Source organism: Arachis ipaensis, chromosome B05 (genome assembly GCF_000816755.2).
Source record: "Arachis ipaensis cultivar K30076 chromosome B05, Araip1.1, whole genome shotgun sequence".
NCBI classification, from domain to species: Eukaryota; Viridiplantae; Streptophyta; class Magnoliopsida; order Fabales; family Fabaceae; genus Arachis; species Arachis ipaensis.
In genome coordinates this window covers 4,861,558-4,874,550 of record NC_029789.2, presented here as the reverse complement: position 1 = coordinate 4,874,550, position 12,993 = coordinate 4,861,558, and the positions used below count along the sequence as shown (strand labels likewise).

Below are 12,993 nucleotides of genomic sequence, written 5' to 3'. Positions count from 1 at the left end.
CCTGGAGATGTCTACTGCCCGCAGCCATTCGTCGCAGAGGACCCCTTTCAGTCATCCACGGTCCATCAGTATATGCCTTACAATAGTACCTATGAGGAGGGTGGTTCATCGCAGGGGGGCGGTACACAGGACCTGATTGACTCTATGGATCGAGTTGGTTGGACAAAATTTTTATCTTTATTTGATGGCCTAGATCAATTCATTCCTTCCCAGGCATCACCACGCACACCCACCGACTTAGAACTTGCACTTCGACCGTCTGATTCAGGTAGTCACCCCCTTGTCGGAAGGAGGAGATCTGTTTCTGTAGGTGACACGGCTGGATCCCAGATGCGCCCGTTCGAGCCATCGTTGTTAGAAGTCCGTCGCTTATCATATGCGGGGGCTGATGATGTAGGGGAGGAGGCACAGCCAGGACGTCCCCGCCGCGACACTCAAGCACCTTCATGTGGTACAGGTGGGAGGTTGGGACATGCTGGACACCATCACTAGTTCACGTTATGGTTTTAAGGTTATTTCTTATCGTCCAATGGTTGTATTTTCCCTTCGTTTGTACTTTATTATGTTGTATGGTGTAGTACTTCGTGGTTGTAACTTTTTTACGGTTATCTGTGTTGTGATGTATTAAATTCGGTGTTGTAAACTTGTGTGATCATTTGACAATGTTCATGTAGTACTGGTTTTATGGTTTTAAGGTTATTTGTTAATGTTCATGTAGTATTGGTTGCAAACGTGTGTGATCATTTGACAAGAAAAGAAAATATTCCATTCATCTCTTTAATTCTAAAACATATCACATCAGAAAGACTAAATACGAGAATTTAAATAAATTGAAAATATAACAACACTCAATATCCGACCCAGCCACGCTGCTAAGTGCTAGTGACATGAGGACAATGTCTCCTAGTATGCCCTGGTTGCCTGTAAATTCCACATCGCTTTCCCGGTCCAGGCTCTACGTCGTCCATCTCATTTCGAATTCTTGTCGACACAGGTTGGCCATCCATCGATCGTCGCAGGTGGGGATTAGGACGGAGTAGTTGTCCTTCGTGGGGTGGCCACACTTCCTCATCAGGCAATGGGGGAAACTCCATCTGATATACCCGGAACACATTTTCGACCCGATAGACATCATCGACATATGACTGCCAATCAAGCCTAGCATGGGCACATGCTGCAAGCGCGTGGGCACATGGGTAGTGCAATGCCTGGAAGTAGCCGCAGTCACACCGTCTTTGCTGGAGGTATACTCTGAATCTGGATTGAGACCCTACGCCGGCTATCTCATCGACGGTGAAGATCGATGTCGTCCTGTCGTGTGATATGACAAGCATCTGCGTGATTCCCTCCCTGTTGGCAAGTATTGCCTTTTGCAAGAACTGTGAGAACATCTGGCCACATGCAACCTGTCCTTCTGCCTGCCGACCCTTCTGGACAAACAACGCATTTAAACGGTGGTACGTGGACTTCACAATTGCACACACCGGAAGGTTACGAGTGCCCTTCATCACGGAGTTGATACACTCAGAAAGGTTCGTTGTCATGTGACCATATCGGCGCCCCTCATCGCGGTGTTGGAGCCATTTCGGTGGCTCTAACCCTCTTATCCAAGCCATCATTGCCGGGGACGTGGCTGGATCCTCCGCGCTGATTAACTCTAGGTAGTACTGTGCCTGCTCTTGGGTCTTCGAGTATGCCGCGCAAGATGTCTTTTGGCTTCTTTACTCTTGAAGTTTGTTGCGAAATTGGACGCAATGTGTCGGACACAGTAAACATTGTGTTCCCAGCCACAACCCTCTCGCTCCAACGCAGCCTTTATGGCAGCATGCCTGTCAGAGATCAGTAGAACATCTGGTTGCGGAGCCACATGTCTCCTTAAGTTGGTCAGATAGAAGTACCATGCATCTGTGTTCTCCCGTTCCACTAGCGCGAAAGCTATGGGAAGAATGTTGTTGTTTCCGTCCTGTGCTATTCCCATCAACAAGGTACCAGTGTACTTACCATACAGGTGTGTTCCATCAACCGAAACTAGAGGTTTGCAGTGCTTGAATGCCTCGACACACGATGGGAATGACCCGAAAACTTGATGAAACATGACGCTTTCACGATCGAGGGTGTTGCCGACGTAGTATGGTTGGGTTTGTAGGTCAACAATTGTCCCTATGACGAAATGGCAAATTCGTAAGAGCATGAAAACTATTACAAAACTAGTATGCAATCCGATAGATAGGCTTACCTGGAACAAAGGTTTGCAACGCATTGAAGTATCTCTGTAACTGGTTATAAGAATCATCCCAGTCTCCATAGATTCTCGCTATTGCCTTTTGCTTCGCTAGCCAAACCTTCTTGTAAGACACCTTGTATCCGTATGCCAACTCCACGGACCCCTGCAACACTTTTATGGAAATCGTTGCGTCTGCTTGAACCATGGGGAATATGTGCTGGCATATGACATTTGAATCCAGTTGAGCATGATCTTGGGAAGTCGCGGACGCCAAACAAGTGTGAGGCCCTTGGTATTTTCGAACTTCCCAAAATCTGGACGCCCTCGTCTTCGCAACCCTCACCATCCAGGAACATTGGTCACCAAAAAGTTTGCATCGACAAACATACCTGGTATGATCTGACTCCACTACTTTGAATTCCGCACTTCGACGTATGTTGTAGTTCTTAACAGCAAGCATTGCTGCATCCTTAGTCAGGAATTTCAGGCCAACCTCTAGCTCCATTTCACCTGTCAAACCATAGTTACTGGGTATGTCCTCTGCATTTGTCGAGTTCATTGGACCAAGACTGAGGTGCAGGTAATGGTCGGGGGTGCCGCTGGAAAGAGCTCCGACCCTTGCAACATTGATCGGTTCAATAACACTTGGGATGACCCTTTCGCCCTGAACCGGTTGGATTTCCGGAACAACGTCTGCTTCCTCTCCACTATCATTCTCAATCTCGTCTTCCTCAGATGAGTCAGCCAACCCGTCGGCCATTCCTTCCGGATATGCAACATGGACATTCGGGAAGGGACGTCGGTCAGGTATTTCTGTATTCTGGGCGGGGGCCACGAAGGCATTAAAGGACGGACTACGACCCCTACCTATGTCCAAAAATGGAATGCCTTCACCAGCACCGGAATTTCGCATTTCCTCCACGTTATTCGAACTAGATGAGCTGCCCCCCACATCTTGGAGCTTCACGCAGAGTTCCATCGAATAGATGCTTCCGATGCTACGATGATATGAAAACATCATCGACACGTGCTGGTCAGATTTAATGTGCATTTTCTGATATGTAAACGAATTAGCTACAGCAACGGGCATCCTGTAAATGAGCGTACTGATCTCCTTTTTTCCAATCAGCCCAGTGTTCATCATAATCATATTTTTAAGTTGTTGCAGACACGACTGTGGGGAAATCATTATCCAAAGTGGGTCGTCACACATAAAGGTCACTCCCTCACCTGTATACGAAATTTCACCATTGGGATATATGACCACATAAATATATTCAGATGCCATTATGACACCCAAAAATTAGTGAAACTAGCTCCTGTGAGAGTGGAATTTTCGGAAAAGAAAGAATGGTAGAAGAAGTGAGAGTGAGAAATGTGGGTTTACTTCTGCTGGCGAAGGGTTTTTATAGCCTAGCCGTTGTCCCAATTCGTGTGCAGTACACACAAATTTGTGACATTTCGTGTGCGGTACAGGAGAGATGGATTCTGAACTGAGCCGTACACCCATTTTGCTGATGCCAGCCGTGAGTTCCTCCTTCCATTTCGCTGCTGCCCTCATGGAAATGGGATATCCATTTCGTGGGCACCATAATTGAAATGGAGTTCATTTCCATTTCACGGGCAGAGGCCACAAAATGGCAATGCGCGTTTACAGAAAGATTTCCAGCCATGCGCATTTTGGAAATTAATGTTTTTTAGATGCGCATTTAGGTAAAAAAGCCTTTTTGAGTATAAAACTAGTTTTTAAAAATTTAAAATAAGATATTTTGAAAGTTGGCTGCTAGGTGACTTAATTGAAAGCATATTAAGTAAGCTACTTATACTTTCTCTTTATTTTTTGTTAGGTTTTTTTTTTATCGTTCATACACTAGATGACAGTTAGCTAGTATCCTAGTTGAAATCCATAGCCGTGTAAATATCTAATTCTGACCGCACCTCACACTTCACTCTTATCTCGATTCTCTTCTTTGATTCCTCTTCCATATATATTCGCTTCTGAACTGCACGAGTATGATGCCAAGACAGGGGTTCCATTCCTTGGTTTCAAAACATTGGTGACACCACCCGATGATCTTGTTCCCGATCCTGTGCCTTCACCCACAAGTATCTCATTGGATTATAAGTTAGATGTTTATATGTTGAACAATGATGAGATGAATCAACCTACACGGTCAAGAATAAATACATTGGAGAACTACGCGACAATACTCGGATATAATTCACCTGCTTTCATGTTGATCTATTATACAGATGATCAAGTGGTGCGTCAAACCTTAGTAATTATTAATACAAAAATATTATTTGTACATTAAAATCAGTCATTAATATATTTGTGTATAAATACATGTGTGGTTTAATTTATTTTCAATGTGTATTTGTATTTTAACATATATTTTATATTGGTAATTAATTTTAGTAGCTGATTTTAGTGTACACGTAGTATAATTATTATTAGGTGGAAACTCAGGTACAGTCGATTTCAGGTGAAGTTGATAGTTGAGAGCCGTTAGATGAAAATTTAGTCAAATCAGTCAAATAATCTAACATCTCTCAGTTATCAACTTCACGTGAAGTCGACTGCACCTGAATTTTCACCTTATAATTAATAATGTGATCGATCATGATATTTTTTGTATTGTTGGTGGTCACGATTATGGTGTAGTATACTTGGAAAATGGACTTATCTATCAACTTTTCCCTAGCTCAAATTCACCAACTGCTCCTCCAGTTTGGCTGTTAACTTCATACTTTCTAGGTTCCTTAGTTTGAAAAGTAGTAGTTATTATTCTAGTTTAGTGTTAAATTACTTGTGAAGTCTTTTTTTGTCTTAAGATTTTTCTGAGTCCCCTCAGATGAGTTATTTTATTATAGCACTTGCACTTACATATAAAAATATAGTTTTGTTCAAAACAATCAATCTTTATAATTGTTTGCTATAGATATATACTACTAGCTTTTGAGATAGAATAAATAACCGCTTTTGGTCTCTCCTTTTATTCTCCAATTTCATCTTTATATTCAATTTCAAAAAACATAAATTTCAATCACATTAAATCAGTTTAAAATATAATTTATCATGTAAAGATAATAAAAAAACAACAAAGAGACGCTGTGGTATTATTAAGTAATACATTTTTTCTGTAGTGTGGCCAAAATAACTGCCAAATCCATGTGTGGTTTTGTTGAGTGGTTAGAGCTTTGGGCCGAGTTGTCTCCTGTTATTGTACATGACTAGTCTAATCCTGTTTAGCTTTGCTGCTGTCTTTTCTCTTTTCCATTGTTTTCTTGTTAGACACCCAAAAAAGAACATCTTTCTTGAATCGTGATTGAAGTGAAAATAATACACGGCTAACTAAAACCATATTTTACTAATTTGCTTTGGGGTGAAGTAACAGTGTAGATCAAGGATCAGAATTTATTTACTTATGTTTTCGGTTTTTGTTTTCCTTTTGAGATGAAGGATTCAGAGAATTTCAATTGTTGATAGTTATAATGTTATATCGTAAATTATTAACAAGCATCCCCTTCTTATCTCTGCATTCTAATGTGTATGGCTTTCTAAAGAAAAAAGAAAAGTACTATCCAGTATACCATATGGCAGCTAAGGCATAAAATAAAGAACAAAAATCTCATTGAAAAGAATATAGGAACTTTACACTTTTACAGTGTTAACACGAGAAAGGTCTTGCATGCAAAGGGTTTCCACAATAAAAATCATTCCGTAGATGGTGATAGTGATGGTGGTGGTGAAGAGAATAGAAGTTTTAAAAGAAAGCCAAGCACAAGTCCAATGAGACCTACAAAAAAGGCAAAGATAAGGGAAAAGCCAGGATCTCCTCTTTGGCTTTTTCGCCTTTTCAGCATGTCCTGCATATAAACACAACCCAACCAATGAATTCTCAATTCAAAAGTAAAATATCGAAGTTATAATGTAGATTCAAGTTTTCCATAGAACAAAAGAACTAAAGAGAGAGCAGACTTGGCCAAAATCCTGTGATAATGAAGTAATACAGGGAAACATGTTGCATAATTACCAGTTCCTGTTGCAGCTGTCGTGTTTGTCTCAGGGCGGCATCTCTTTCTTCCTTCAGCTGCTGTAAAGCCTGATTCTTGAGGGCAAAAAATAGGAAATTTAATTATGGGGCATTGAATGATATAATGAAGGAAACTTGTTTCCAAATGAACCTAATTATCATGCAACAATAGGTAATCTTTTAGGCAGAGACTATCACTCAAATACAGAAAACGGAACCGTTATTCAAAGCAGTGGGAGAGATTTAACTTCAACTAAAGCCTATTAGCATGTTGAAATAAATGGGTCCTTAAAAGAAGCTCATATAACTTGCTTAGCTAAGGAAAAAAAATTAATTACAGAAAAATGAAACCAGCGTCACAAAGACAGAAGTGAACTTCAACTCCACTAAGTAATCTATAGACAGTACAATAAGAAATAAACTTCTAAATGTGGTTTTCAGAAAGTAATCTTCCTAAACCAGTTTGATACCCAAACATATTTTCTCTTCCACACACTAGTCATCGGCAAATTATTCTACATGGATGCATAAGCTGCTAGATGCTTTATGGCATTTGTAGCCAGATGCTAGGTCTATTCTAAACAAAGAAATACAATGCAGGCAAAGATTTATATTTTACAGGAGAAGGGTTATACAATTGGAAGTTTCTTTAGTAATTGATTGAGTACAATTATGCTTTCTGTTTTCCCTTATCAATCACATAATTTTTCTGGCTAACTTGCATTTTTTAAAAAAAAAAAAAATGAAAGGTCGTGTTCTCCAATCGCATTGTTTGTCTACATTAAAAGTTTATGCATCTATAAGATAGAATTGGTCCTGAGTGATTAATACCCTTATATCATTTCTTAGCCTAATAGCCTGTACTCGTTTTGGAATATATTAAGTTTATTTGTCATTCCAAGAGACTCCTAGCCGATGAAGATTCTAGGTTGGCAGATTAAATGCATCATATAACATAGAGCTAAACACACAAAATTAAAAACTCTACAAAGAGAAGAATAAACAGAAACTCAAACCGATTCCACAAATGTAGGGGGAAGAAGATACTCACATAAGAACTATCAAGTTTTTGTGCGGAGTTCTTCAATGCATCATCTTCAGAGCTTCCTTGGGTTAAGTTAGAAGCAATATACGCAACTCTTAGTTTCAACTCTTCTATTGTATTTCCACTTTCCTTATTAAACTACAAGCCAATTAGCAGCATTCATGGTTAATTTTTTTTCTTTCCAAATTATACAGTTGATCCCATAAAACAAGGACAGTCTTGAAACTTACAGTATCTGCAGGAAGATCATCAACATCAGTATTTGGATTCACTACTGTGCTCTGTAGTAGAAACTTGTCCTTGCATTGCATGTCTGGAGGGTATTCACGTTGGGCTTGAAGAGTGACTGTACAATACAAAAAATTGAACAATATGACAAAGGCTGATACCACTATGAAACAGAATGGCAAAAGCTTGGTGCTTGACAACAAGTTATCGGTTTTAGGTCCCACAGTATTTAACCAAAAAATGGGTCACTTGAAACTATAAAATCCAGAAATTGTGCAACACATGTTTGCTAATAAGCTCCAAATCGCTTTCTTTTCCCTGGTTCTAAAATCTTTATGATATTGGGATTTGGGAAGAAAAACACCTGATTTCTGACCATTGATGATAGTTGAAATTACAGTCTACATAGACCTCAGAAACAGGTTATAACTTATAACCATATCTCAGATGAAACAACGTATTTCTAAATTTGTATCTATAGAACAGAGCAGGCATTAAGTTATTCGTTCACATGCATAACTCCTATAAGGAATTGACAGAAACATTTGGGTTGTCATAAGCAGCTTAAGCTTTCGGACCATCAAAAATCTTAATGAAGTGTTTATAAGAAAAAAGAAAAATGCTTTTGTCAACAAGTGCACCTTTAGGGTACATTCTAAGTATTAAAACAAATTATCTACCACTTAATTACTCAACAGAATACTTTTCATATAATTAGTTTTGGGATTTTCAATCAGGATATTAAATGCATGTTCCTTCATATAATAATTTCGTAGTCCTTAACATGTGATTTATACACATTTCAGAAACCGAAAGTCAAATAAGAATATATCTATCAAAGAACTAGACAATAGTTTTTGGTGAAGGAATAAAGAAAAGGACTTAAAAATGAGTAGGCAATATTAGCAAGGAGCACCTCTGATGATACACGAGTCCCAGGGCTGTATAACACCAGTGTTAGGCCGTACAAAGTACTTCTTTGGCGAAGTGGTCTTGACCTACAAAACAGCAATAACATAACATTGAAATTAGATCCAATCAGAAAGAAACAGCAGTCGGGTGGAGAGAAACAGATACAAGCAACATGAAGTTCATACCAGAATGTGTAGTTTAAGAAAGTACCTTGAAAGCAACATAGTTCTCTGTGTTATTCACAACTTTAAGATCACAAAATGATTGCTTCTCCAGCTCAACTGGTTACAAGAATAACATAAGAAAATTTTGAATAAGAGGTCAAGTTTATTGAGGAAAAGAGAGAATAAGAATTGGTGTTTACATTATATCATATAAATTCTTCTGTTGAATATATCAGAATAACTGAAAACATGTACAACCATATATTAGAGCATTATGTTGCCAAACAGGGAGAACCATGAATCCATAATAATGCGCTCTAGAAACATAAGAAGTAGAAATAGCTAAAAGCATATCTTAATGGTTCACTGAATTCTTATTAAGCCTTGTAATTAATAAGTACAACTACAAGTCCTTCAAAAACTAGTCTAAGATGAATAGGAAGTGAGGGATTAAATTTCCAAAAAAAGATATACATAAATGTCCAATGTCCAATCTATTAGAATCTAGAACCTTGTTTTTATGTTAAATTAGGATTGTTAATGATGATCCGCAGATAAGAGAGTAAAAAAAATGAATCATGCAATTTGCTTCCATAGACGATCAGAAAGAATAAAATTAACAAGAGAGCGAGAGGGAGAGAGAGAGAGACGTACAAGGGAACCTGAGTTCATCGGGACTGACGGAGATGAGAGGGGAGGCAGATGCAGCGGCGGGAGTAGTCATGGCAAAAGAATGAAAAAGCAGAAAGAGGGGGAAAGTGGGGAAGAGGAAGAGGAAGAGAGGAAGAGGAGAGGAAAAGGAAGGAATATGTGGTGGAACGAGGATGAAGGGGGGTACCCATGGGGACGAGTGGATGCCTTAGAAGTAGCCTAACTATTAACCGGATCCCTCGCTCTTTCTATTTTCTACAACCAGTCTCTCTTCCCCTCTTTTACCCTTATCACATTTTTCATTCTATTTTAATTATCTATATCAAAACATCAAGCTTAGAAATTATTGTAATTAGTCACAAATATTTAAAAATACAAAATAAAATATTCTGTTAAATTATTATGCCTCTAACATTTTTCATATCAAAATAGAATGATACTATCCAATGTTTAATTCATATTTTTTAGATAGCGTTTGGTGGAGAGATAAAGATAGAAAGATTGAGGTTGAGAGACAGAGACTAGGTAGCGTTTGGTGGAAAGACAGAAACGGAAAGACTGAAACTGAGAGACAGAGACTAAGAGACTAAGAGACAGAGATTGAAATAAATCTCAGTATTCTGTTTGGTGCAAAATGGGAGACAAGAATTGAAACAAGAATGAAACTCTAATTTAATTTTCACAAAGGATAAAATTGGAATTAATTAATTGAAATGAAAGTATTTTAGGTATAAAATGTTATTAAAGTTTCAGTCTCCATCTCTAAAAATTTCAGTCCCCTGTGTCCCTACTTTTTGGAGGTACTGAAATACTGAAATTTTAGAGACAGAGACAGAAATTTTAGTGCCAATCTCAGAACTAACAAACACGATATTGAGTCTCAGTCTCTCAGTCTCTGTCTCAGTACCTCAAAACAAACACAGAGATTGAAATAAATTTTAGTATTTTGTTTGGTACAAAATAGAAGACAGAGATTGAAACAAGAATGAAACTCTAATTTAATTTGCATAAAGTATAAAATTGGAATTAATTAATTAAAATGAGGGCAATTTAGGTAAAAAATGTCATTAAAGTTCTAGTCTTCATCTTTAAAAATTTTAGTCTCCTGTGTCCCTACTTTTTGAAAGTACTGAAATTTTAGAAATAAAAACAAAAATTTTAATACCAATCTCTGAACCAACAAACATAATACTAAATTTCAGTCCCATACCTCAAAATAAAGACTAAGTAAGTGACATCATAGTACTTACTAATTCTGACTGTTGCTTCATCACATTTCATGTTGACCATAGCTTACACATGTTGATGTCAGATCAGAGTAGAGACTAGAGAGAGACCATGTTCATTGCACGTATTCTCATGTCGCAAGAATTTTGTCCAAACTCCTATGTTAATTCAAGCGGTATTGATGGTCAAATTGGTGTAAAGAGTTATAAACTATTAGTTAATAAATTATTATATATATAAAAAATTTAAATTCATAATTTTTATTTAAACAGATTAATAAATTAATTATTAGATTAACCTAACTTAATTAGATTTAAAATTAAATCGGTGTTTATACGAAGAAAGATGGATAGCTAGGAACATATAATTATGACATAACTTGGATCCGTGTAATTAATAGCTGACAGTAATTAAGAGAGACAATGTATGTCATGTTTAGCTCTCAATCTCCTGAAGCCATAAATAGCAATTACATATGTCTTTGATCCATATCACTATATATATAGATCATATGTTTTTTTTTTAAAACAAAAATTTAACACAATAAAAAGGAACATCTTAAAAGCACAGAATTATAAGTCAAACAATAGGATATTAATCCGTAATGTTGTGCCAATAAGGGATTGAATTAGTCATTTTTAGCATTATCAACAACTAAAAAAATCAAATTCATTGTAATTTTTAGTTTACTTATTGATAATTTTCGCAATATCTGTTTTTTTTTTTTTTTTAATTTTGTTATTCTTTTTTCAATCAAGTATTCTAAATAATAGTAAAAAAACTAATCAATCATATTCTTTTTTTACAAAAGTTTATGTCCAACTTTTAAAGTGTTGCTTAATTATTCCTAAAATAGATTATTATTTATTATAGATAAACAATCAAATACATCACATCTGTCAAGTAAACTCACAATTAAAAAACAAATAGTAATCATTCTCAATATTCTTTTTACATAAAACATAAATATTATCATTTTGATCAATATGCAACTAACTTGACTAGGAATAAATACACTTAATCCAATTTGATTAAATTATAGAAATGTTCAATATCTGATTAGTATATATACCAAACCAACAAAGTAGAGATGTAAGTGCAGTTGAGTAATATGACATTATTGATGTAAAATCTGCAGCTATCTTCATGAAGATACAGCGACACCATTCCCCAATCCTAAGGAATCTGTCTCAAACAATGTGAAGACATTGAACACCAACATCATGGAGCTTCAGTTGGAGGTAATATATGTAGCTCTCGGATAAGGACACCAACTCTATTTTCATTCTTCACTTTTCTATACTCACAACATGATATTTCTGATCATGTTTCATTATTAAAAATTTTGTTGGGAGCTTACTTCTTTTAACATTTAAAAATTAACCATGTTGTATATGCATGGCTAAATTAAAAGTAACAATTTATTCCATAATATGGTAATTATCATTCCACAACTGTATTTCTTTATAGCTCGTGAATATGAATCATACCTTGATTTCTTTCAGTTACATTTTTCACTAATTTATCTCTTGTATGGCATCACTAATAATAAGTGAGGAAAACATGATAGACATGGAAGTATGGAACATTGTTTACTATCATTATTCATTGTTCACAAATAAATTGTAAAGAAACAAAACAAACCGAGATAAATATATTCTTTCTTTCCTTTTCTTTTCTTTTCTCTCGGGTGAAGAGAACAAAAAATTGTGGCATAAGTGGTCCTGGAATCACATGGGCAAGTGTATAATCATACATTTGGCTCAATGTCAATGGCTCAATGCTAAGTAGCAAGAAAATATCAGTGTAGCAGCCATGTAAGTTATTGTTGCTCAAACAATCATGTTATTTGTTTGAACAACATGATTATTCTAATGACTAAATTTCTAAGTCCAAAACGACAAGACGTTGTTCTCCACCCGCCTGGAGCAAGCTGTCTGCTAGTAATTTTCTCTTTCTCAAATGGAGGGATATGGGGACACAAGCTTACCATTCTTAATGAGAAAGTGATGGGTGCATATGTACATTTCCTAAAGCTCCAACACAATCATCTAAATTGTGTTACCAACAACAACTTAACACCGTTATTATACTAATTGTTTATTGGAACATGTACTATTTTCTTGTAACACGAAATGATGCCTAAAATTATGTGCTATAATACAAACCAAAAGTACTTTCACATAGCAAGAAGTGAACTCACAAAAGTCAAAACAAAGTTATGTTATTTAGAAGCATTTTTAAGTCAAAATCTGATGCGATCTAAGTTTCCTAATCATTAATAATGGTAAGAATGCAAGATATTGTAAAATATTCATGAATGAGGTAATTCCAATTCCATTGGTGTTGGACCTCACAAAGAAAGATGCTTCTTTTATCTCTGCCTTTCTGCCTTTCCATAATCCATACGTGTCCACCTCACGCTTCATCTTCATTGCATGAAAATATTCTCCTATTTCACTGTCCCCCCCCCCCCAAAAAAAAAATAAAATAAAATAATAATAA

At 36.6% G+C, this 12,993-nt stretch overlaps 2 protein-coding genes across 3 annotated transcripts; both read right to left on the bottom strand.

Annotated features, from left to right (window-relative positions):
- Window positions 1,658–3,314, bottom strand: LOC107640005. Its single transcript, XM_016343553.1, has 2 exons — window positions 2,237–3,314; window positions 1,658–2,160 (listed from the first exon to the last, which is right to left on the bottom strand). Exons 1-2 carry the CDS (start codon window positions 3,312–3,314, stop codon window positions 1,658–1,660), a joined length of 1,581 nt encoding a protein of 526 aa, XP_016199039.1.
- LOC107642598 (vesicle-associated protein 2-1) lies at window positions 5,690–9,531 on the bottom strand. 2 transcript variants are annotated; one of them, XM_016345995.2, is made up of 7 exons: window positions 9,265–9,531; window positions 8,657–8,727; window positions 8,451–8,532; window positions 7,537–7,652; window positions 7,313–7,444; window positions 6,262–6,330; window positions 5,690–6,094 (listed from the first exon to the last, which is right to left on the bottom strand). In XM_016345995.2, the coding sequence occupies exons 1-7, from the start codon at window positions 9,332–9,334 to the stop codon at window positions 5,942–5,944; spliced, it is 693 nt and encodes a 230-aa protein (XP_016201481.1). In that variant the 5' UTR covers window positions 9,335–9,531; the 3' UTR covers window positions 5,690–5,941. The 2 variants fall into 2 exon arrangements, with proteins under 2 accessions (XP_016201481.1, XP_016201480.1); XM_016345994.2 differs by having other exon boundaries at window positions 5,705–6,094; window positions 6,262–6,336.

Excerpts from the sequence above, each read along its gene's own strand:
- LOC107640005 (XM_016343553.1), bottom strand. The coding sequence starts at position 3,314 with ATGCCCGTTGCTGTAGCTAATTCGTTTACATATCAGAAAATGCACATT. Across the intron at positions 2,161-2,236 it reads GTTGCAAACCTTTGTTCCAG|GGACAATTGTTGACCTACAA; the intron begins GTAAGCCTATCT and ends ATTTCGTCATAG.
- LOC107642598 (XM_016345994.2), bottom strand. The coding sequence starts at position 9,334 with ATGACTACTCCCGCCGCTGCATCTGCCTCCCCTCTCATCTCCGTCAGT. Across the intron at positions 7,653-8,450 it reads GGACTCGTGTATCATCAGAG|TCACTCTTCAAGCCCAACGT; the intron begins GTGCTCCTTGCT and ends TGTATTGTACAG. Across the intron at positions 6,337-7,312 it reads AAAAACTTGATAGTTCTTAT|AATCAGGCTTTACAGCAGCT; the intron begins GTGAGTATCTTC and ends TTTGCCCTCAAG.